The sequence below is a fragment of the Anomaloglossus baeobatrachus genome, chromosome 1 (assembly GCF_048569485.1).
Source record: "Anomaloglossus baeobatrachus isolate aAnoBae1 chromosome 1, aAnoBae1.hap1, whole genome shotgun sequence".
NCBI lineage: Eukaryota > Metazoa > Chordata > Amphibia > Anura > Aromobatidae > Anomaloglossus > Anomaloglossus baeobatrachus.
The window spans coordinates 960,382,325-960,405,204 of record NC_134353.1 but is presented as its reverse complement, the minus strand read 5'-3'; the positions used below and the strand labels follow the sequence as shown (position 1 = coordinate 960,405,204).

Genomic DNA, 22,880 nt, shown 5'->3' with positions numbered 1-22,880 from the left:
AGGCAGCAGGACTGGAGAAGGTGAGTAAAGATTTGTTATTTTTTCTCAGACACATGTGTTTTCTCCGGTGCGTGTCACACAAAACACCTCCTTGTGGTCCGTATGCGGGCCGTGTGACACCCGTGATGCCAGAGAAAAACGGACATGTCTACGTGTGGAGCACACGGGCACACGTATGCTCCACACGTACACACGGTCCATGGTAGAACACGCACGTGAGCGCAGACCCATTGATTTTAATGGGTCTACGTGTGCCCTTGTCTCTGGTACGTGAGGAAACGGACCAAACACATACCGGAGACACGGACGTCTGAAAGAGGCCTTAATGTCAGTTTTCCTTGCTAGCTGCAAGCTCATTATCTCTGCCCAGGTGATTGCTCTGATGATCACTTCCGGCCTGGATGAAAAGCCTCTGCTTCCTGCAGAGGAGGCTGGTTATTCAGTTCAGTTTGGAGCCAGGCCTGGAGCTGTGAGGATTTGCTTTCTGCTGCTGCTACTTCTGCTGTCTGTTGTGTTGGGTTGTGTGAAGTTAGCTTGTTTTGTTACTTTCTCCTTTCTATGTTTCCCCACTCTTTCTCTATTGTTGGTGTAACGCCGAGGATAATATAAAAATAGCAACAAAAAGAGGACAATGTCCTCCAAAAATTAAGTATTACTCACAGCAAGTTGGGCTGTAGTGTGTACATCGCCCAGGGCAAAAGCTAATGCTCTACCAGGATACAGCTAAACCCCCACTAATGTGGAAGCGTCACAGGTGCAGGAGAAGCAGATCACACACACACCTCCATGGAATGGAGGGGAGGCGAATGCTAGATAATAAAACTGCACACAAGTGGCTTGCATAGAGCGCTGTTCACATGCAGATGGCACAGTCACAAACCCGCAGCCTATTAGGTGACGCCCTTCTATTAGATCAGGCGGGCTGCCAAGCCGTACCCCACTGTGTATCATGCACGGACAGACACTCTACAATGCAAGGCCCAACAGAAGGGGCCTGGCTGTATCCTGTACAAACAAAAAAATGAGGTATTTTTGGAGGACATAGTCCTCTTTTTGTTGCTATTTTTATATTTAGTGTAGGGACCTACAGACATGAGGTCCCGTGACGAGGGTGTAGGCTTACGTTTTATGGCCATAAATACCAACAAAAACCTCATATTTTTTTGTTTGTACAGGATACAGCCAGGCCCCTTTCTGTTCGGCCTTGCATTGTAGAGTGTCTGTCCGTGCATGATACACAGTGGGGTACGGCTTGGCAGCCCGCCTGATCTAATAGAAGGGCGTCACCTAATAGGCTGCGGGTTTGTGACTGTGCCATCTGCATGTGAACAGCGCTCTATGCAAGCCACTTGTGTGCAGTTTTATTATCTAGCATTCGCCTCCCCTCCATTCCATGGAGGTGTGTGTGTGATCTGCTTCTCCTGCACCTGTGACGCTTCCACATTAGTGGGGGTTTAGCTGTATCCTGGTAGAGCATTAGCTTTTGGCCTGGGCGATGTACACACTACAGCCCAACTTGCTGTGTGTAACGCCGAGGCCAGCGTCCTCACATGCTCCTGCTCCCCTCCCCTGGTGAGGACATCGGCGTTCTCATCTGCCTGGGCATCCTGCTGCAAGGGTCCAGGTCCCGTCTGTGCACTCTGCAGAGCTCCAGCCTCTGCTCATAGGACACGGCCATGGTCATGCCCCTTTTCTTAAAGGGGCAGCGCCCTCCTAAACCCGGAAGTGCTTCCCAGGTCAGCTGGGAAGCTGTAGGGCCTTAAGGCACCCTAGCCCTATGCTAGGTGCCTGGGCAATGAGTTAAGTCATTGCTACTTGGCAGGTTCCCTAACAATGTACTGCTGTTACAGTGCCGTAGCATTAGACATACTGCTTAAACCTGTCTGTATTGCAGAGTGCTGCTGCTGCTTCCACTACCTGCCGCTGTTGCCTCCACATCAGCCGCCTACTAGGATACCTGTTGCCAGGAAGTATCGTCTCAAGCTGCTGCCATCCATCCACCATCCATCCATCCTTACTGGACGGAACCTCCTCACCAGCGGCTGCCATCCATCCATCCACAGGTCCATCCATCCGAGCCGGAACCTCTGCACCAGCGGTTGCCATCCATCCATCTACCCATCCATCCTTACTGGACGGAACCTCCTCACCAGCGGCTGCCATCCATCCATCCATCCACACGTCCACCCATCCGAGACGGAACCTCTGCACCAGCGGTTGCCATTCATCCACCTACCCGTTCATCCATCCTTACCGGACGGAACCTCCTCACCAGTGGCTGCCATAAATCCATCCACCTGTCCATCCATCCTTACCAGACAGAACCTCCTCACCAGCAGCTTCCATCCACCCGTCCATCCATCCTTACCAGACGGAACCTCCACACCAGCGGCTTCCATCCACCCGTCCATCCATCCAAGACGGAACCTCTGCACCAGCTGCTGCCACAACTCTACTGTTGTTGCCATACCCCCCTGGGGACAGCCAGTGCAACACCAGTCTTCCCAAGCGGCACCCGGATTCTCCCTGCAGTGTAACACCTCCACCATCAGGTGCTCTGGTGAAAGGTTCGTAGTCAAGCCCCTCTTGGTTTTCTGTGTGTTGCAGCCCAGTGGGTCCACTAAATCCCTTCTCGTCCGGCGAGCCTAACAGTTGGTATTAGGTGTGTGTGAGTTTTGTTTCTACGCTTGTCTGTCAGTTTAGTTGGTGGGGTTTTTTACTTCTGTCCTCGCCCTTCCCCTGGGTGTTGGGTTGTGGAAGGGGGTCTTACCATCAGGGACAAGGACATGAGACAATATAAAGAGCACAATTAGGGTCTTATCAGATATTACAGTACAGTGTGCACGATATTACACTTCCCTATTAGTCATAACCCTTAAAAAGGCTTAAGGTAATGGCGGCTGCTGCAGCCCGACGTAGGTTAAACTTCAGTGCTGGAGAGGAGAAACGGGGTTAATGCCGCTCTGCTACCGAATGAAAATACTGTTGATTATTAATAAACTACTTTTATTTCATAGGTCTATGCGTTTCAGGGATCAAGTCTCCTTCTTAGGGACAAGGAAAAAAAAAAATCAACAATATATCATATATACAGTAGTTGATTTTTCTGTTTTGTCCTGAAGAAGGGGACTTGATCCCTGAAACACGTAGACCTATAAAATAAAAGAAGTTTATTAATAATCAACAGTATTTTCATTCTGCAGCAGCGTGGCATTAACCCCGTTTCTCCTCTCCAGCACTGAAGGACATGAGACAGGGAGACGTTGGGGACTCAGACCTCGCTATCTTTAAGCATACCTCTGGGTGAAGGGAAAGCCTAGGCTGTGCTTAGTCTGATGGTCATTGTAGGGTCTCCCATCCAGTCACCCCCCCCCCCCCCATTCCTGTCACTCCGGTGACATAACCAGCTCGACCTTTTTCCCTTTTTATGGCCATTATGAGTCTGGCTTCAGCTTTGGCTCGCGCAGAAGATCTCAGATGAGGTTAGGGGTCTGCCCTTCGAGATGGTGCAGCAGGTTGTGGGCTTGTTGGTGGCGGCCCAAACTCTGCCTGAACCTACGGTGGCCCTCCCTGACAAGTTTTCGGGGGTGGGTCGGCGGTATAGGTTCAGGGTATTTGAGGGAGCCTGTCGCCTATATTTTAGGCTCCATCCCCATTCTTTGGGGACTGAGGCCCAGCGTGTGGGGGTCATTATGTCTTTGTTGGGGGGTGATCCCCAATTCTGAGCTTTCTCTCTACCGGAAGATTCTATGGCTATGCAGTCGGTAGATGATTTCTTCGTGGCTCTAGTCTACAATGAGCCTGATGGCGTCTCCATGACGGAAACCCAGCTTCACAACCTCCATGGGGCGTGGCTGACAGAGGAGTACTGTTTGGAGTTCCAGAGGTGGACAACAGACACCCTATGGAACGACGCAAATTTCAGGAGTCAGTTCGTCCAGGGGGTGTCTGTTCGGGTCTAGGACTCCTTACTGCAGTACTCCGCACCCACATTGTTGGAGGCCGCCATGTCCCTTGCCATCAGCGTGGATAGAGGCCTCAGGGAGAGATCCACCAAGACCAAGGTCCCTATAGCCATGTCGGAGGTTCCACAGGTAGCAGAGGATGAAAGCCCATGCAGGTTGGAGGGAGATCCTCTCATGGTAAGTCGATATCTGTTCGCCATGGGATGAGGACCTGTTTGTACTGTGGACGTGAGGGTCACTTTATTGGAATATGCCCATCTAGCCTCAAACAGGTTCCCCCTCTGATGTTTTTTGGTTGCTTTGAGCAGGGTGATCAGGGCATTATGGTTGCCTCTATATTTCCCTCGGTGCCAATCATACCACCTGCGGCACATGGGATAGATAACCTTCGAACTCCTCTAGTTAATCATAGGCCTCGGTGTCTCCCCTGGAGAGGTGGTCGTAAGGGGGCGGCCAGGGATTCGGAGTGTAAGGTGATACATCCTGGTAGTTGTACCTCTGTGGAAAGTCCTTCTGGGCATTACCAATTCCATCAAAAGTAAGCATTGGAAAAAAGCCCAGGTCCAGACCAGTGTGTGAATGATGCCGTGTGGATGTTTTCCGATAGCATCAAGTGAGGAACTATGTCGGGGGCTCTGGGCTCCTCGGTACTTATCTGGGTGCGGACATTATGGGTCCTGAGGCCGTTCAGTTTGAGCCAACTCTAGTGCTGAACACTCACAACATCATCCACAGGTCAGCGTGCTGGAGGTGCGTTTTTGAGCTGTCGTACTTTTCTGCGGCTCTTGCATATGTTCCGGATAACTGCTGGGGGCTGTTCACACAGGAGGTGAGTGCTGGCGGATGGAATCAATTAACTCTGCCCAGCTGATTGCTCTGTTCTGGCCCGGATAAAAACCCTCTGCTTCCTGCAGAGGATGCTGGTTATTCAGTTCAGTCTGGAGCTAGGCCTGGAGCTGTGAAGAGGTTTTTTTTTTTTGTTTTGTTTTTTTTGTTGCTGTCTATTGCATTGGTGCGTGTGTGTGTGTGTGTGTGGGGGGGGGGTTGCTTGTGTTGTTACTTCTCCTTTCTGTGTTTCCAGTCTTTGTACACTTTTTGTGGTCCCCTATTGTTGGTATTAGGTGTGAATTTTGTTTGTACCCCGTCTGTCAGTTTTGTTTGTGGGGTTTTCTACTTCTGTCCTCACCCTTCCTCCGGGTGGTGGGTTGTGGAGGGGGGTCTTACCATCAGGGACAAGGTCAGGAGACAGGGAGACGTTGGGGGCCCAGACCTCACTTCCTTTAAGCGTACCTCTGGGTTAAGAGAGAGCCTAGGGTACACTTAGTCTGATGGTCAGCGTAGAGTCTCCCATACAGTCACCCACCCTCCCCATTCTTGCCACTCTGATGACAACAGATCCTTCACCACCACTTCTCCTCTGCTGAGCTCCACCCATTATGGTCACATGGTCGTGACATCACCATAGATCCTTCACCGCCACTTCTCCAATGCTGAACTCCGGAGATAAGCAGAGGAGAAGTTTTGGTGAAGGACCTTGTCTTGCTAAATTCTACTAAAAAGGGGGCTGAAAGCCCGTACTTACGAAGCGCTCACTGATATCCTAATCAGGCACGAATACTAATATTCTTTATAGCAAGATACTATTTATTTTAATAGCACATGAATAGTTAATGGTACATAGGCATTTAGAACTATAGTCATAGAATCTTATACAATAACAGAAATATGCATCAACATTACCGTTTGTTGTAGCAATCCTTTCACATCAGAGGGAACTCGATTTAATGATAAGGAAACAACATGGCATCTTGCATCACAGGAGCAGTGCGTACACTTCAATGTCCTGGAAGGTTTCCCTAACATTAAGCGAGTCCGGTGTATTTTTATAGGAAAACTTTGTAGGTTGTGTTTAAATGGTCACCAGCATGTGACAGCTGAGTCATGTTCATGTAACTTGACCACAAACTGCTGTGGGCACCAGCAGCTTCCTGCACATTTCCTGCACATCCTGCCAGTTGACAACTGACCGACCACAGTTGACCATAGTGTTAGTGAAATATTGCAATGAGCCGTAAATTTCATATGCAAGCTTCCTTAAACCTGTCTTTAAGCCAACCACAAGTTTCCGGTAAGTGGAACTGTAAATGTGACTTCCTCATTATCTTATTCTTTGGTCATAGTGAAATTGGTTATCCAAAGGACATCTCTTTGATACTGAATTATTGATAGGTCAAATAATATCTGGGATCACTCCTATCTTTTGATTATGATCCCTATCTAATCACACATTCTTCAGTCATATCACATTGGTATCACAATCGGTCCTTGATCCCAGGGATTATTTTCCATCATCAGTATTCCACTAGAAGAAGATCACTCGGAATATACCATACCATGACCAAGAAATATTGTTTGCCACAAATTTTGTTTTCTTGGTTTGTTTAGATAAACGTTGCACTTTCACTACTTTTGTACAGTATATTAAAACTAAAAGCAATATTATCTGAAAAGCTCCCTTGAATATCATGTGTTTTGGCATTTGCTCGATATTCAAAGGAATCATTACACATTACATTTCCCGATATGTTACTACAAGTTTCACTAGTCCCATTTATGAACATACTGGCATAAGGCCATAACATATCATGAATTGTCCTTTCCACTAAGCTGGGTTTAAAAGCATCTACAGTATTTATAGCTGTCCCAAAACATTTTTATATTCCCCATAGAGATGAATCCCAGGTTGGTCAGTCCAGTCTTATTTCTTGGTACCCAAATTCCTCCCTTAAAAGCCAGATATTGCAAATTGGTGACTGTTGCATTCAAATTGCCTTGCCACCATGGAAGATTGATCTATCCCACTACGGAAATGGGTACTGTAGTATTCTATAGACGAACATTTCAAGTGTCTTTATCAGCAAGATGATCAGAACAACTTTTCCACTTTAAGATTTCCTCCATCGATACCGAGACATCCAGATAAGGAATATTGGTGGCTGTAAGCGAAGAATGTGTACAGATCCAGCAATCTGTGTGTTGAAAATGTGATGGTGCATCAGAAATTTATTCGCCATAGGTTCCTCCTAATGTAGACTTGTCCATCCAACGACCAAAGAGGCAAACATCAAACACAGGAATTTCTCCATCTCATCACTATCGAGCTCTTCCCAGTAACCGATACCATGGATTCTGCTTATTTACAACACCATCTGCAAATAAAGATACACTATTATTCTCGTAAATGACATTTTTCTTGTGGTACACATTCCCACTTCTCCACTCCTGGTCTCATTATCAGGAGAGTACGATCTTTTCTGACCGCTATTACCTCTGTCTCTGAGGGCGGTCCTTGGAGGTTTTGAATCCATATTTTTGCTCCTACATTTGTAATATTAGAGTATCCAAAGCCTTTAGTACCCCGTATTGTTAATTCTGCCGGGGCAGTTCCTTCTCTTATCTCAGAAAAGTTTATTGGAATTATTAACATCTGAGCCACCTTCTGGTGTTTCATCAATATCAAAGGTTCATTTCCCAAATTTAGCATCAGTACCTTGATTTCTCCCTGATAATCTGCCTCTATTACCCCTCCCACCACTATGGCTCCTTTTAACACTAAACTAGTAGTGGCTATTTGACCATAATGATCCTTTGGTATCTGGCAACCCAATCCTGTTGAAATTGGTTTTACCTTACCTGGGGGTACCACGACAGTTTCCAATGTACTGAGGTCTAAACCTGCTGAATAAGGTGTCGCTCTTTCTGGTGTGCCCAAACAGCTGTACCTTGTCTTGTCAACTGTTGGACTGATTTGTCTGATGGCTGCTGCTTTATCTGCTTCTGAATTAAACAAACGTTCAAGTGAGTTAGTAGGGACATGAGCATCGAAATGAAATACAGTGGTCTTGGTAGATTGAATAATCCCTTCAATGTCTTGCCACACTTCCCTGACCATCTCAAACACATTTTGCTGTTCCTCTCCCCAGTGGAACTCATATTTTTTACTCGTTACTTTGTACAAAGGAGCCAACATTTGTCCCAAATGAGGGATATGTTGTCTCCAAAAATCAAACAATCCAATATAAGACTGAGTCTCCTGTTTGGATTTAGGGACCGGAAAATTAATAATTTTCTGTCTGGCATTGGGCAAGATCTCTCTGTGCCCCTTGTTCCACTGAATCCCTAGAAATGTTACCACCTGAGACGGTCCTTGAACCTTGGCATCATTGATTTCCCATCCTTTACTCCTCATATGAGCAACCAGTTTTGTCAATTGATCTTTCACACTTTGCTCATCTTGTCCTTGTATCATTATATCATTGATATAATGTGAAATCTGCATTTCCTTATGACAAGACATAACCCCAAAGGAGAATTTTCCTTCGGTTCGATTAAGAGTCATCCATTTTAGGATATCAATTCCCAAAATATACTCTGGTATAGGTACTACCAGTACCGTATACGCCTTGATAGGTAAATTACCTATCTTCAAAGCTACCTGTGTCTGAACCCCGGTGATCACTTGACCACCTAGTCCAGCAATTTTTACTCGAGGTCCTTTTATTTTTTCTGGGTTTCCATGAATTAAAGTAGCCTCCGCCCCCGTGTCAATCAAAGCTGGGACTCTTTGAACATTTCCCCCTTTCCAATGTATGCTAAGATTGACGTAGGGACGTTCGTCCCTTTTTATCAATAGGGGGGCTTGGCTGGCTACCTATGGTAAATCACTTCCTTCTGAACTTTCATTTACACAGACTTCAGTCTGTGTATTAGCCCTTCCTTCCGTGACCTTTGTGGCCACGGCTGCAGCCAGTTCTTCCCATGGATAAACTGACTGAATATCTTCCCAAGACACTTTCTTTGGGGTTTTTTCCCCTTTTCCCTCTGATTTCTTTACCTTGGGGGTTTTTGAACCCTCTTCCACATTTGTAGTGGTCACTTTCTTTGTGGATAGAACTTTCTGTTTGTATAACTTCCATAATTCTCCTGTCTCCTTTCCATCAATCCTTTCCTTATTGATCCCGGCTTTAAGCAAAGCCTGGAACATGTCTTTGCGAGACACTCGTGGGGCCTCCCCTACTGATTTCTCTTTCCAATCAGGATTGTTTAGCTTACTGTTACCAACATGGCCTCCAGGGGACGATTTATCCCACTGTCCCATATCCTGTAACTCCCTCATCCTCCCTAGAACTACACCGATTGATTCTCCAGTCAGCGCTACAGTTAAGGTTAAAATAACTGTTTTGTATGCTGGAGGAGCATGTTTAACCAGCCTATTTCTTATGCTGGCTTTCAATGGGTACTGGAGATAATCATCATCCATTCCCAAAAGAGGAAGAGCATTCCTCATTGCTTCTTCCTTCAGCCTTTCCATACCATCTTTTAAGGTATACCAAGGTTTATCATTGATAGGAAAGTCTGCTTCTGATGGATATTTGTCCAGAAAAGCATGGGCTAAGATCATGATTAAGTTTTGAGTACCTTGCTCATTATGATCAACAAAATAATTTTTTATTGATCTCTGAATTACTGGGTCACGAGACATGGTGACAAATTTTGCCATGTCTCCGGCGTCAAAGTGCACTCCACCTCCTCCGAGATCGTGCACCCTGACCAACCAGGGAATTTCTCCTTCTCCTGGTTTTTGTCTAAACTGTGTTAAAATGCTATCAACTTCTCCCTGAGAGTAATCTTCAATGGTTACTCGATTTTTTACATGAGGAATCGTTCTCTCATTTGTGATGGCATTACCATCTTCGTCATATTGCAGATTCCCCTGACCATCCCGGACATGTTCCCGGATGATCTCATTCTCTGTCCTCTCTAGGCGCCTCCTTACGGGATTAGCCTGAATCTTCCCTTTATGGTAATCCTCGCCATCAGATGATGAAGATGAATCCCACACATCCCCATCCCAAGTATCGGGATCCCAGTTTATAGAAGCTGAGACGATACTTTTATGTACTTTGGTTTTATTTACTTTTCCTCTTCTTTTCTTGTACTTATTTTGAGCAATTTTTATGGCAGCTTTTTCTGCCACATTCTGATAATGTTCCAATTTATCCTTCAACAGTCTGGTATTACATTCCATAACTGTTTTCAGGCCACATAATTCTATCATCTTTTGTTCCATCTGGGAACTTTTCTTCTGCATCTTTAGATTACGCTCATGCATTACACTATATGCACTTGCCAAAATCCAGATGTGCCGTGCTAAAGACACTACATCACCTGCTTTCACAGGGACACTACCGAATACATTCACAACATCAGTAGCTTCACTACCCTTAAGCTTATCCTGCCATTGTTCTGCCAATTCACAAGACGCTACATCACCTGCTTTCACAGGGGCACCACTGAGTACATTCACAACATCAGTAGCTTCACTAGCCTTAAGCTTGTCCTGCCATTGTTCTACCAATCCACAAGACACTACATCACCTGTTTTCACAGGGGCACTACTGAGTACATTCACAACATCAGTAGCTTCACAACCCTTGAGCTTATTCTGCCATTGTTCTGCCAATCCACAATTGACCAATTCATGTGCTATAAAATTGTAGGGAGCCTCAATCCAGCTCGGGATCTCCACAACGACCTCCTTAACATTATCCTTATGTTTTCTGAACATTTTGACACTATGCAAAAAGATTAAAAAAAAAATCTGGAGAGGTTCTGATGTCATCACATTACATCATTATCTATGGGAATAACAGAGGATATGACCGGGGAGGTGAGAGGCTGTGATGTCACCACATTACATCATTATCTATGGGAATAACAGAGGATATGACCGGGGAGGTGAGAGGTTCTGATGTCATCACATATGTTTTTAATTAAAATTCGTTAATTCTTATAGAAGTAATCCTGCCGACTACGCCAATTTATGTCTTGCTAAATTCTACTAAAAAGGGGGCTGAAAGCCCATACTTACGAAGCGCTCACTGATATCCTAATCAGGCACGAATACTAATATTCTTTATAGCAAGATACTATTTATTTTAATAGCACATGAATAGTTAATGGTACATAGGCATTTAGAACTATAGTCATAGAATCTTATACAATAACAGAAATATGCATCAACATTACCGTTTGTTGTAGCAATCCTTTCACATCGGAGGGAACTCGATTTAATGATAAGGAAACAACATGGCATCTTGCATCACAGGAGCAGTGCGTACACTTCAATGTCCTGGAAGGTTTCCCTAACATTAAGCGAGTCCGGTGTATTTTTATAGGAAAACTTTGTAGGTTGTGTTTAAATGGTCACCAGCATGTGACAGCTGAGTCATGTTCATGTAACTTGACCACAAACTGCTGTGGGCACCAGCAGCTTCCTGCACATTTCCTGCACATCCTGCCAGTTGACAACTGACCGACCACAGTTGACCATAGTGTTAGTGAAATATTGCAATGAGCCGTAAATTTCATATGCAAGCTTCCTTAAACCTGTCTTTAAGCCAACCACAAGTTTCCGGTAAGTGGAACTGTAAATGTGACTTCCTCATTATCTTATTCTTTGGTCATAGTGAAATTGGTTATCCAAAGGACATCTCTTTGATACTGAATTATTGATAGGTCAAATAATATCTGGGATCACTCCTATCTTTTGATTATGATCCCTATCTAATCACACATTCTTCAGTCATATCACATTGGTATCACAGACCTATGGTGCTGATCACGATTATGTGACTGTAATCGGCGGAGCTCAGCAGAGAAGCAGTGATGAAGGACAGCGGTGATGTCATCACATTACATCATTATCTATGGGAATAACATAGGATATCACTCGGGATGTGATGGACTCTGGAAATCTCTGTAGTGATATTATTAACGTCTCCACACTCAGGATTACACAGTAGTGAAGACCTACATTTTCTCATCTTATTACCATTTAGAATGAATGAAGAAAAGAATAAGATGGCGGAGAAGATACTAAACCTCACGCTGGAGATAATCTTCCATCTTACTGGAGAGGTGAGAGGCTCTGATGTCATCACATTACATCATTATCTATGGGAATAACAGAGGATATGACCGGGGAGGTGAGAGGCTGTGATGTCATCACATTACATCATTATCTATGGGAATAACATAGGATATGACCGGGGAGGTGAGAGGTTCTGATGTTATCACATTACATCATTATCTATGGGGATAACAGAGGATATGACCGGGGAGGTGAGAGGCTCTGATGTCATCACATTACATCATTATCTATGGGAATAACAGAGGATATGACCGGGGAGGTGAGAGGCTCTGATGTCATCACATCACATCATTATCTATGGGAATAACAGAGGATATGACCGGGGAGGTGAGAGGTTCTGATGTCATCACATTACATCATTATCTATGGGAATAACAGAGGATATGACCGGGGAGGTGAGAGGTTCTGATGTTATCACATTACATCATTATCTATGGGAATAACAGAGGATATGACCAGGGAGGTGAGAAGCTCTGATGTCATCACATTACATCATTATCTATGGGAATAACAGAGGATATGACCGGGAAGGTGAGAGGTTCTGATGTCATCACATTACATCATTATCTATGGGAATAACAGAGGATATGACCGGGGAGGTGAGAGGTTCTGATGTCATCACATTACATCATTATCTATGGGAATAACAGAGGATATGACCGGGGAGGTGAGAGGTTCTGATGTTATCACATTACATCATTATCTATGGGAATAACAGAGGATATGACCGGGGAGGTGAGAGGCTCTGATGTCATCACATTACATCATTATCTATGGGAATAACAGAGGATATGACCGGAGAGGTGAGAGGTTCTGATGTCATCACATTACATCATTATCTATGGGGATAACAGAGGATATGACCGGGGAGGTGAGAGGCTCTGATGTCATCACATTACATCATTATCTATGGGAGTAACAGAGGATATGAACGGGGAGGTGATGGACTCTGGAAATGTCTGTAGTGATATTATTAATGTCTCCACACTCAGGATTACACAGTAGTGAAGACCTCTAGTGATCGCTGTCAGGCCCCTGTGTGTGAAGGACGGGGAGGAACCCTGAGCCCAATCCCGGGGCCTCCACCCCACCCCCGGATACATGAGGACATCAATGACCAGAAGATCCTAGAACTCACCAACAAGATGCTTGAGCTGCTGACTGGAGAGGTGACGCTGCTGGGAATGCTGGGACATTATACAGGACGGCACTGGAGGATTCTGGGTGATGACGGTATCATTGTGTTGTCAGGTTCCTATAAGGTGTCAGGACATCACCGTCTATTTCTCCATGGAGGAGTGGGAGTATCTAGAAGGACACAAGGAGCGGTACAAGGAGGTGATGATGGAGCAGCCCCAGCCCCGCACATCACCAGGTAATAGACAGGACTGAATACACCCGGCCTATAATTATCTGTATGTAATAATGATGTCCGTCCTGTCTGTGTCTCCTGCAGGTCTCTCCAGTGCGAGGACGACCCCAGAGAGATGTCCCGCTCCTCCCCCTCCTCCACAGGATCCTCAGGTAGATGGAGATCTCCCCTATGAGGTGTAGACGGCTGTGACCTCCTTGTGTTCAGTCTTGTTTTCTCCTCCAGTATTAGATGGTTTATACTTGTGTAATGAGAGCGGTGGAGACGGCAGGATCACAGCTGACCACAGACCTCACATGTCCGGATCTTAACCCAATTTTCCCGGGGACTTTAACAATATTTTGTTTTGCAGCTTTTGGATCCGGATAAAGATCTGAGCAATATTAATTCTCCAGAGAGAAATGTGAGGGGCGATCAGCGGAGTAACGAGGAGATTCCTACAGATCACCGCCCCGGTGAGTACAGACCACCCAATAACGCACACAAGTCACACATTGCTCTCCGTCACAGAATTAAACTATTTTTAAAGAATATGGACACCTGTGAGACTATTTAATTTTTTTTTTTTTACTATATTGCATGTATTTTGGGTTAAAATTAATTTTTGCAATTGGATTTGGTTTCATTAAACTTGCTTTCACTCTCTTTTGCTGGTGTAAAATGATTTCACCGAGAATCCATTATTGAGCTCGTTCTGACTTGAAGTTTCTACCTCTTTTCTCTTTGTTTTTCTCACCTGATTTATGATTATATTAATTTAGAGTTGCACTTTGATGTGGTCCTTCATCCGCTGCAAGGAGATCAGGATTTTTGTTTTTAAATGGTTGTTACAAACGTCCAGTCAGAATGCGCTCACTGATGGATTCTCAGTTAAATCATTCTGGAGCCAACAACACAGCACGACACAGAGACAAACTGCAAAACCCTGATGGAGACACAAATGCAAAAATGATTTGTAGATCAAAAACACATATATGTATGTAAAATAAAAATGCACTTAAGTTTTTCATATACCGTTAAATTCTGTTTTCTAAAGGTTTACACATTCGGGCTGCAGATTCCTCCTCCATATCAAGTTTTTAGATGCTAAAGTATCATTCCTCTGTGGCTGTATGTAGGGCCGGCACGCACATTGTTCTTGTTGTACCCGATATGAGACAGTGGATATAGTCGAGTCGTTTCGGGAACACCATTCCATCTAGGCAGTACGACTGATACTGGAGTCCGGAGCCCGAATGCTGATATACATTAGGCACAAATCGTCCGGAGCTGCCAATCTTCACAGATCAGCAGATAAACTGTCTGTTAGAGCTTCCTGATTCTCTCTTCATGGCAGATATTCAGGAAAAAAGTATCAGGCATATTGGATTTCAACCTATGGTCCTATGACGATGGTGGCCTGGTGGCCATCTTGATCTTGCTTTAAGGTGGTTATCGAACTTAAAGGGTTTTAAAATTGGAACAAAGCTGCAATATTCAGCACCAACGCTACTAAATGTACGACGTGTTGGTGTATGGAGTATTGTTTCTAATAAGGATCAGTAGAGAGGAGTGAAAAAAAAATATGCAGCGACCAGGTCAACTGGCCAAGTTGGTATTCTGTGGCTGTTGGAAACAAATCTTACATCCCCAGCTCCTCTGTTGATTAGCCGGCCTAGCATGATATCATGTGTGCACAATGTCATACAAAGCCAGCTGTAGCGGTGGCGTACCAGCAGGGATGCCGACTTACCTTGCCGGCCAAGTGAGTGCTCCCCCCGTATCCCCCAGGTCATCCACGTGTGCTGGAGCCTGTACATGCAGCCCAGGTCTCCTGGGAGTATGCTTAAAGTGCCACTGCACGATTTCTAGGAAATTCCTCTCAGCCTATTGCTGAGAGGCACTATGTATTTAACACACCCTCCCATTAGGGGAGGTGCCTGCACAATAACCTTAGTTAGTTCGTATACCAGTCTTCTGCTAGCTAGTGTCAGGTTCCTGTGCCGTTATCCCTGTCTCCGTCACCCTGTATCTGCCTTCCCATACCTATCTATCACTAACGTGTCCTCCATATCTTACCGTACCTGCCTGCCTGTCTGCCCCAGCCATCCCGCCTGTACCTGCCTGCACCTGTGTCTATACCTGAGTCCGTCTCCTGTCCTGGGGGTCAGCTGCCACAGTCCTGGCCACTGCCCTGGGAGTGGTACCTGGCGTCCGCCTCACTATAAGCTCTTAGTTAAGCCCCTCCCACTAAAGGGTAAGCCCGGGTCCCCCTTGTGGTCCAGTGGATTCACCAATCCCGCTCGCTGCTTTTACACTGGCCACGAGCATTACACCAGCTAAGTGAAAAAAGGATCCGGGGATGCCGGTAGGTTGATGGTTGACAGAGTTTCCAGGCAGTAGCCACAGATTACTAATGGTCCTGCAAATCGATTTACTCAACTCTAGTCATCAATAATAATATCCTTGGTAACTTTGGTAATGCCTATAAAATATAACTCTAGGTTTTAATGTAAACTTAATATAATAATTTAGAATAATAAAATCTGTTTTATTTTTGGCAGATGACTGTACTAGGAGCTCAGAGGGACGTCTACTATCTTTAGATTTTAAAGCTGATGATTGTGGTATTACACATCAGAAATATAAAGAACATGCGCATATCCCAGATATACCCTCAGCCCGTCATATCCAAGATCTGTCATGTGATGCTTTTAAACAAGCCCTGTCTCCTGGTTCAATAAAGATTGTTGCACAAAAGAAAAACAAAAGTTACATAAAAGGTTTTCAGCATCAAAGAGCTCACACAGGGCTGAAGACATTTTCATGTTCAGAATGTGGCAAATGTTGTTCCCAGAAATCTGATCTTGTTAGACATCAAAGAATCCACACAGGAGAGAAACCATTTTCATGTTCAGAATGTGGAAAATGTTTTGCTTGGCAATCAATTTTAATTGGCCATCAAAAAACTCACACAGGGGAGAAGCCATTTTCTTGTTCAGAATGCGGGAAATGTTTTATGCAGAAATCGGATCTTGTTAGACATCAGAGAATTCATTCAGGAGAGAAGCCCTTTTCATGCCCAGAATGTGGAAAATGTTTTACGCAGAACTCAAGTTTTGTTAATCATCTTAAATCTCACACAGAAGAGAAACCGTATTCATGCTCGGAATGTGGGAATAGTTTTACTCGAAAATCAAGTCTTATTGAGCATCAGAAAGTTCACACGGGGGAGAGACCATTTTCATGTTTAGAATGTGGGAAATCTTATTCTCATAAATCAGTTCTTGTTAAACATCAAAGAATTCACACAGGAGAGAAGCCGTATTCATGCTCTGAATGTGGGAATCGTTTTACCCGAAGATCAAGTCTTGTTGAACATCAGAAAACTCACACTGGAGAAAAACCATTTTTATGTTTAGAATGTGGGAAATGTTTTTCTCAGAAATCAATTCTTGATAAACATAGGAAAAGTCACACAGGGGAAAAGTCATATTCATGCTCACAATGTGGCAATAGTTTTACTCGAAAATCAAGTCTTCTGCAGCATCAGAAGACTCACACAGGAGAGAAACCATTTTCATGTTTAGAATGCGGAAAATGTTTTTCTCAGAAATCTGTTCTTCTTAGACATAAGAGAATTCACTCAGGTGAGAAGCCACATTCATGTCCGGAATGTGGCAAATCTTTTATCCAGAAATCACATCTTGTTGAACATCAAAAAACTCACTCAGAAGAGAAGCCATTTTCATGTCCTGATGATGGGAAATGTTTTGCTCAGCTGTCAGATTTTTCTAACCTTCAGAGAATTCACACAGTGGAGAAGCCATTTGTATGTCCAGAATGTGGAAAACGTTATAGGTTTAAATCAAATCTTATAGCACATCTGAGAATTCACACAGGGGAGAAGCCATTTTCATGCTCAGATTGTGGGAAATGTTTTACTTGGCAATCAAATCTTGCTGATCATCAAAAAACTCACACAGGGGAGAAGCCGTTTTCATGTTCTGAATGTGGGAAACATTATAGTAGTAAATCAAATCTGGTTACACATCAAAAAATTCACAAAGGAGAGAAGCCGTATTCCTGCTCAGAATGTGGAAAATGTTTTATTCAAAAAATAAATCTTTTTAACCATCAAAAAACTCACAAAGGAGTAAAACCCTTTTTATGTTTAAAATGTGGAAAAAATTATAATGCTAAATCAGATCTTATTCAGCATCAAAGAACTCACATAAAGGAGAAGGCATTTCCATGTTCAGTATGTGGAAAATGGTTTAGCCAGAAATCGGATCTTATAAGGCATCAACGAATTCACACAGGGGAGAAGCCGTATTCATGTTCTTTATGTGGAAAGTCTTTTAATCAAAAGTCTGTTCTAATTGCACACCAAAGAATTCACATAGGGAAGTAGTGATTTTTTTTTTATTGGGATATAGTATAAGAAATATAACTGTTACTTGCAAGGTAAAGATGAAATGATGATTGAGAAATATATATATAATATATATACCTTGTGTGTTGAATATTTTTGATTACTATATAGCTATCCTAAATCTTGTTACCAATCCATAACATACTTTGCGAAAAAGCTTCCATGCTTCTATATGGGCTTGTCTTGTGTAGTCCTTTGATGGTACGATATATCCTCAGAACCTGAGGAGATGAGGGAGAGATGGGTGGCCTATTGTGTACAGCTATACACTGTTTGCCCCATTATTAGGCAATTTGTATTTCTGACGACAATTCTTATTATTGAATAACTCCAGTGATGTTGGTCAGTCCAAAAGGTTATTTATTATTATTTATTATAGCACCATTTATTCCATGGCGCTTTACAAGTGAAAAAGGTATGCATAAAAATAAGTGCAACAATCATGAACATTACACAAACAGACTAGTACAGGAGGAGAGAGAGGACCCTGCCTACGAGGACTCACAGTCTACAGGGGTTGGGTGAGGGTAAAGTAGGTGAGGACACAGCTGGATGTACTGGTCAGAGAGTTTCTGCAGGTTGTAGGCTTTTCGGAAGAGGTGGGTCTTCAGGTTCCTTTTGAAGGTTTCCACAGTAGGTGAGAGTCTGATATATTGGGGTAGAGTGTTCCAGAGTATGGGGGAGGCACGGGAGAAATCGTGTATGCGATTATGGGAAGAGGAGATAAGATGGAAGAAGCGAATGAGATCTTGTGAGGATCTGAGGTTGCGTGCAGGTAAGTACTGGGAGACTAGGTCACAGATGTAGGGAGGAGACAGGTTGTGGATGGCTTTGTAGGTCATGGTTAGTGTTTTGAAATGGAGTCTTTGGTCAATGAGAAGCCAGTGAAGGGTTTGACAGAGAGGAGAGGTCGGGGAATAGCGAGGGGAGAGGTGGATTAATCGGGCTGCAGATTTTATGATAGATTGGAGAGGTGCAACAGTGATGGAAGGGAGGCCAGAGAGCAAGAGGTTGCAGTAGTCTAGGTGGGAGATGATGAAGACATGCACTAATGTTTTTGCTGATTCTTGGTTAAGGAATGTACGAATCCGGGAGATATTTTTGACGTGTAGTCGGCAGGAGGTGAAGAGGGCTTCGATGTGTGGCTAATAATAAACCTGTAACCTCTATGTTTAAGAAAGTAAAAGTGTGGTTTTGTCTCTTAGGAGAATATCAATTTGTGTAGAATTATTGGGCAACTAAATGAAAAACGTAAATTTTGTATCTCAATTGTTTCTTTTCTGATATGTCTTAAAAAAAATCTCAGTGCCGATGTAGTAATGTGACAAAGAATGTATAATTGGTGGAGAAAGTTTGAACTTGATGGACATAAGTCTTTATTCATCCTATGTAATTATGTAACTTTATGGCCGTCCTTCTCTTCCGAATGTTTCTGAATATGTTGACAATCAACTTTTTGCGCAACACCGACCACCGGCCCCTAGAGAGAGGTGACTATTCTTCATCGTAAGTCTCCCATTTAAGAATGGGCCACAATTTCTCAATAGGGTCATTTTCATTCGATTGCAAGTCATGTCATTACCTGACATTCGAGGCCTGAGAGATTAGCGGAAATTCTACTTTTAGTAGGTTCTCCATATTTGAGATCTTGAATAACAAGATCGACAAAAGTTTATACTGAGAGAATGCTGGAGGTGTTTTAGATTTAGGTCTGAGTAAGTCCCAGTCCCACGATTGATTAATTCTATGGACTTCCTAAAGTGCATAAGTGATCTCGCCCTATCCCTGGCCGCCCCGTTATCCTGGTAATGATAACCTCACCAACGGAATCAGCGAATATGTAGACCAAATACTTGCTGCTTTTGGTACGAGTTTGCCATCCTATCTTCTGGATACAAAGGACACGGCATCAGGATAAATTAACTTATTGTTAGCTCTGACACCTAACTGGCTAGTATTGATGTTGAATCATTGTATAGCAATATCAAACCATACTATTAATTTGACCTTCTTTGCACACTCGCTATTGCTCAGTGATATTGGATGGATTTGTCTTTGAGAAGCAATTTTCAAGGCTTTTTACAGATTCTCCGTGGGATTTCTGTCTGGACTGTGACTCGGCCGCTCACATGCATGAATATACGCTGATCTAAACCCTCCATTGTGGCTCTGCAGGATGGTTAGGGCCGTTGTCCCACTGTAAGGTGAACCTATGCCCCAATCTCAAGTCTTCTTCAGTCTCTAACAAGTTTTCCTCCATTATTGCCCTGTATTTAGCTCCATCCATTATCCGATCGCCTCTAAACAGCTTCCCTGCCCCTGCTGAGGAAAAGCCTCCCCACAGCAGGATGCGGCCACCACTATGTGTGATGGGATGGTGTTTTCAGGGTGATGTGCAGTGTTAGTTTTCCACCACAGATAGCACTTTAACCCAAAAAGTTCTAGTTTGGTCTCATCTGCCCAAAGCCCCTTGTTTTACACTCTTGTTGCATCCCCTACATGGCTTTTTGCAAACTGCAAACAGATTCTTGCTTTCAAAAATGGCTTTCTCCTTGCCACTCTTCAATAACGGCCAGAATTGTGAAGTTTACGACTAAAGGCTGCTTTACACGCTACGATATCATTAATGTTTTATAGTCGGGGTCACGTTGTTAGTGACGCACATCCGGCGTCATTAACGATATCGCAGCGTGTAATACTGACCAGCGACCTCAAAAATGGTGAAAAGCGCTCACCATGGAGAGGTCGTCCCAAAACCAAAAATCGGTAATGGTTGATTATCGATGTTGTTCGTCGCTCCTGCGGCAACACACATCACTGTGTGTGACACCGCAGGAGCGAGGAACGTCCCCTTACCTGCCACCGGCCGCAATGCGGAAGGAAGGAGGTGGGCGGGATGTTACGTCCCACTCATCTCCGCCCCTCCGCTTTGATTGGCCGGTCGCTTAGTGACATCGCGGTGACGTCGCTGTGATGCCGAACGTCTGTCCCCCTTGAAGGAGGGATTGTTCGGCAGTCACATTGCCGCCGCCGACCAGGTAACTGCGTGTGACGCTGCCGTAGCGATAATGTTCGCTGCGGCAGCGATCACACGAAATCGCATGCACGACGGGGGCGGGTGCTTTTGCGTACAATATTGCTAACAATATCGTAGCGTGTAAAGCCCGCTTAAGGGTCTGTGCGCACTGAGAAATTTGCTTTTCTTAAGAAAAATACGCACCCTCTGGCAGAATTCCGCACCCACAGCAAAAACCATGGTAAAAACGCACAGGGAATCTGCATGCAGTTTTACTGCGGTTTTTCAGCGGGTCGGTCCCTGCGGTTTGTTACCATTATCTATGGCTTAAACGCAGGTACCTGCGGAAAAGAAGTGACATGCTACTTTTTTGCTGAAGAATTTCTGCACAAAACCTATCGGAAAAAAAATGCAGTGTGTGCACAGCATTTTGGTTTTCCCATAGATTTTGCTGGGGAAGGACTGCAGAAATGTTATGAACGCATCTTTTCTGCAGCAAAAACCACTGCAAATCTGCGGTAAAAAACGTAGTGTGCGTACAAGGCCTAATAGTCGTCCTGTGCTCAGATTCTCCCCCTGAGCTGTGGCCTCTGTGACTCCTCCAGTGACCATGGACTTCTTGGCTGCTTCTCTAATGACCTCCTTGGGATGTCCATTTAGGTAGATGGCCATGTCTTGTAAGTTTGCAGTTGTGCTGTACTCCTTCCTTTTTTGGATGATGGATTGAACAGTGCTCTCTGAGGTGTTAAGAGCTTGGGCTATTTTTTATAACCTAACGCTGCTTTACTCTTCACCTCTTTATCCATGACCTGTCCGGTGTGTTCCTTGGTTTTCATGATGCTGTTTGATCCCTGATGTTCTCATACAAACCTCTGAGGCCTTCACAGCACAGCTGTCGTTATACTGAGAAGAAATTACACCCAGGTCGACGCAATGTACTAATTATGAGGATTGTGCAGGATTTTATTTAGATGTATCAGAATACAGGGGACTGAAAACAAATGCACGTCAGAATTTTCAGATTTATATTTTGAAATTATTTAGAAAATTAGGTATCATTCCCTTTACACTTCACAAATACTTGCTACGTAGTGTTTATATCACAGAAAATCTCAGTAAAACACAATTAATGTGGGTGCAACGGGAAAAAAAAAGTGGAAAAGTTCACATGGTATAAATACTTTTCCAAAGTATTATATAATCCCTGTACTGTGTGTCACTGAGTTTTGTGTGTGTGTGTGTGTGTATACATATATATATATATCTCACGCACACACTGCCCCTCCCCCCTGAATATATAATTACTATATTCTGGCCCCTTGTATACAATGACTATACTATGCCTGCTAAATATATCAATACCCCTTTTTTTAATAATAAAGGAGTTTTTTGTGTATACTATTTCAGGTTTTTGTATGTGCACTACGTTGGATTTGGTGAACTACATCAGATGGCATGCTATCAATATTTTTAATAAAATGGTGAACTATAGAAGGTGTGGAGAAGAATTTATTTCAGTAAAGTATTTTTTTTTCCTTTTTATTCCTGGGTTATGAGTCTGCATTACTATTAAGGGGGCTTGGTGTCCGCAAGCTGTTTTTTTTTTTTTGTTTTTTTTTGTAAATAAGTAATTTTTTTATTACGTTTTAACAATGAAAAAAAGGTTTCATAGGCACAATAAACAATTACTGTATTTTTTGGATTATAAGATGCACTCTGTTAGTGGTGTGGTGACTGGGGTGGGGCTTGTGTTGAGCAGGGTAGTGTGGCGGGTGAGATGCTCTGTCATTGATGTGGTGGGGCTGGGTGGAGCAGGGTGGTGCAGTGGGTGAGATGCTCTGTTGGCGGTGTGGTGGGTGAAATGCTCTGTCAGCGGTGCGGTGGGGTTATGTGGAGCAGGGTGGTGTGGCAGGTGAGATGCACTAACGGTGGTGCAGAACTTCAAATAATGCCGCCCGGAGTCGGCGCATGCGCAGATGGAGCTCTCGGCTCAAGATCTAATCTACACAAGCGCCAATTCTGGGCACCATTTCTTTGAAGCCCACACCGCCGATAGAGCACCTGGGACACCTGCCACCCTACTGCACACAGCCAGCCACATTGCAGCCATAACAGCCATG

The 22,880-nt window shown here is 44.0% G+C and overlaps 1 protein-coding gene across 1 annotated transcript in view; it reads left to right on the top strand.

Annotated features, from left to right (window-relative positions):
- LOC142257726 (uncharacterized) overlaps positions 1–22,242 on the top strand; it is a 34,490-nt gene extending 12,248 nt beyond the window's left edge. The window contains exons 2-8 of the mRNA XM_075329886.1: positions 1,895–2,567; positions 11,867–11,945; positions 12,951–13,127; positions 13,210–13,333; positions 13,415–13,482; positions 13,683–13,785; positions 15,874–22,242. Coding sequence (XP_075186001.1) covers positions 11,868–11,945; positions 12,951–13,127; positions 13,210–13,333; positions 13,415–13,482; positions 13,683–13,785; positions 15,874–17,723 — 2,400 coding nt within the window. The 5' untranslated portion in view covers positions 1,895–2,567; position 11,867 and the 3' untranslated portion in view covers positions 17,724–22,242. The remainder of the gene's footprint in view (positions 1–1,894; positions 2,568–11,866; positions 11,946–12,950; positions 13,128–13,209; positions 13,334–13,414; positions 13,483–13,682; positions 13,786–15,873) is intronic.
- Positions 22,243–22,880: the final 638 nt, after the last annotated feature.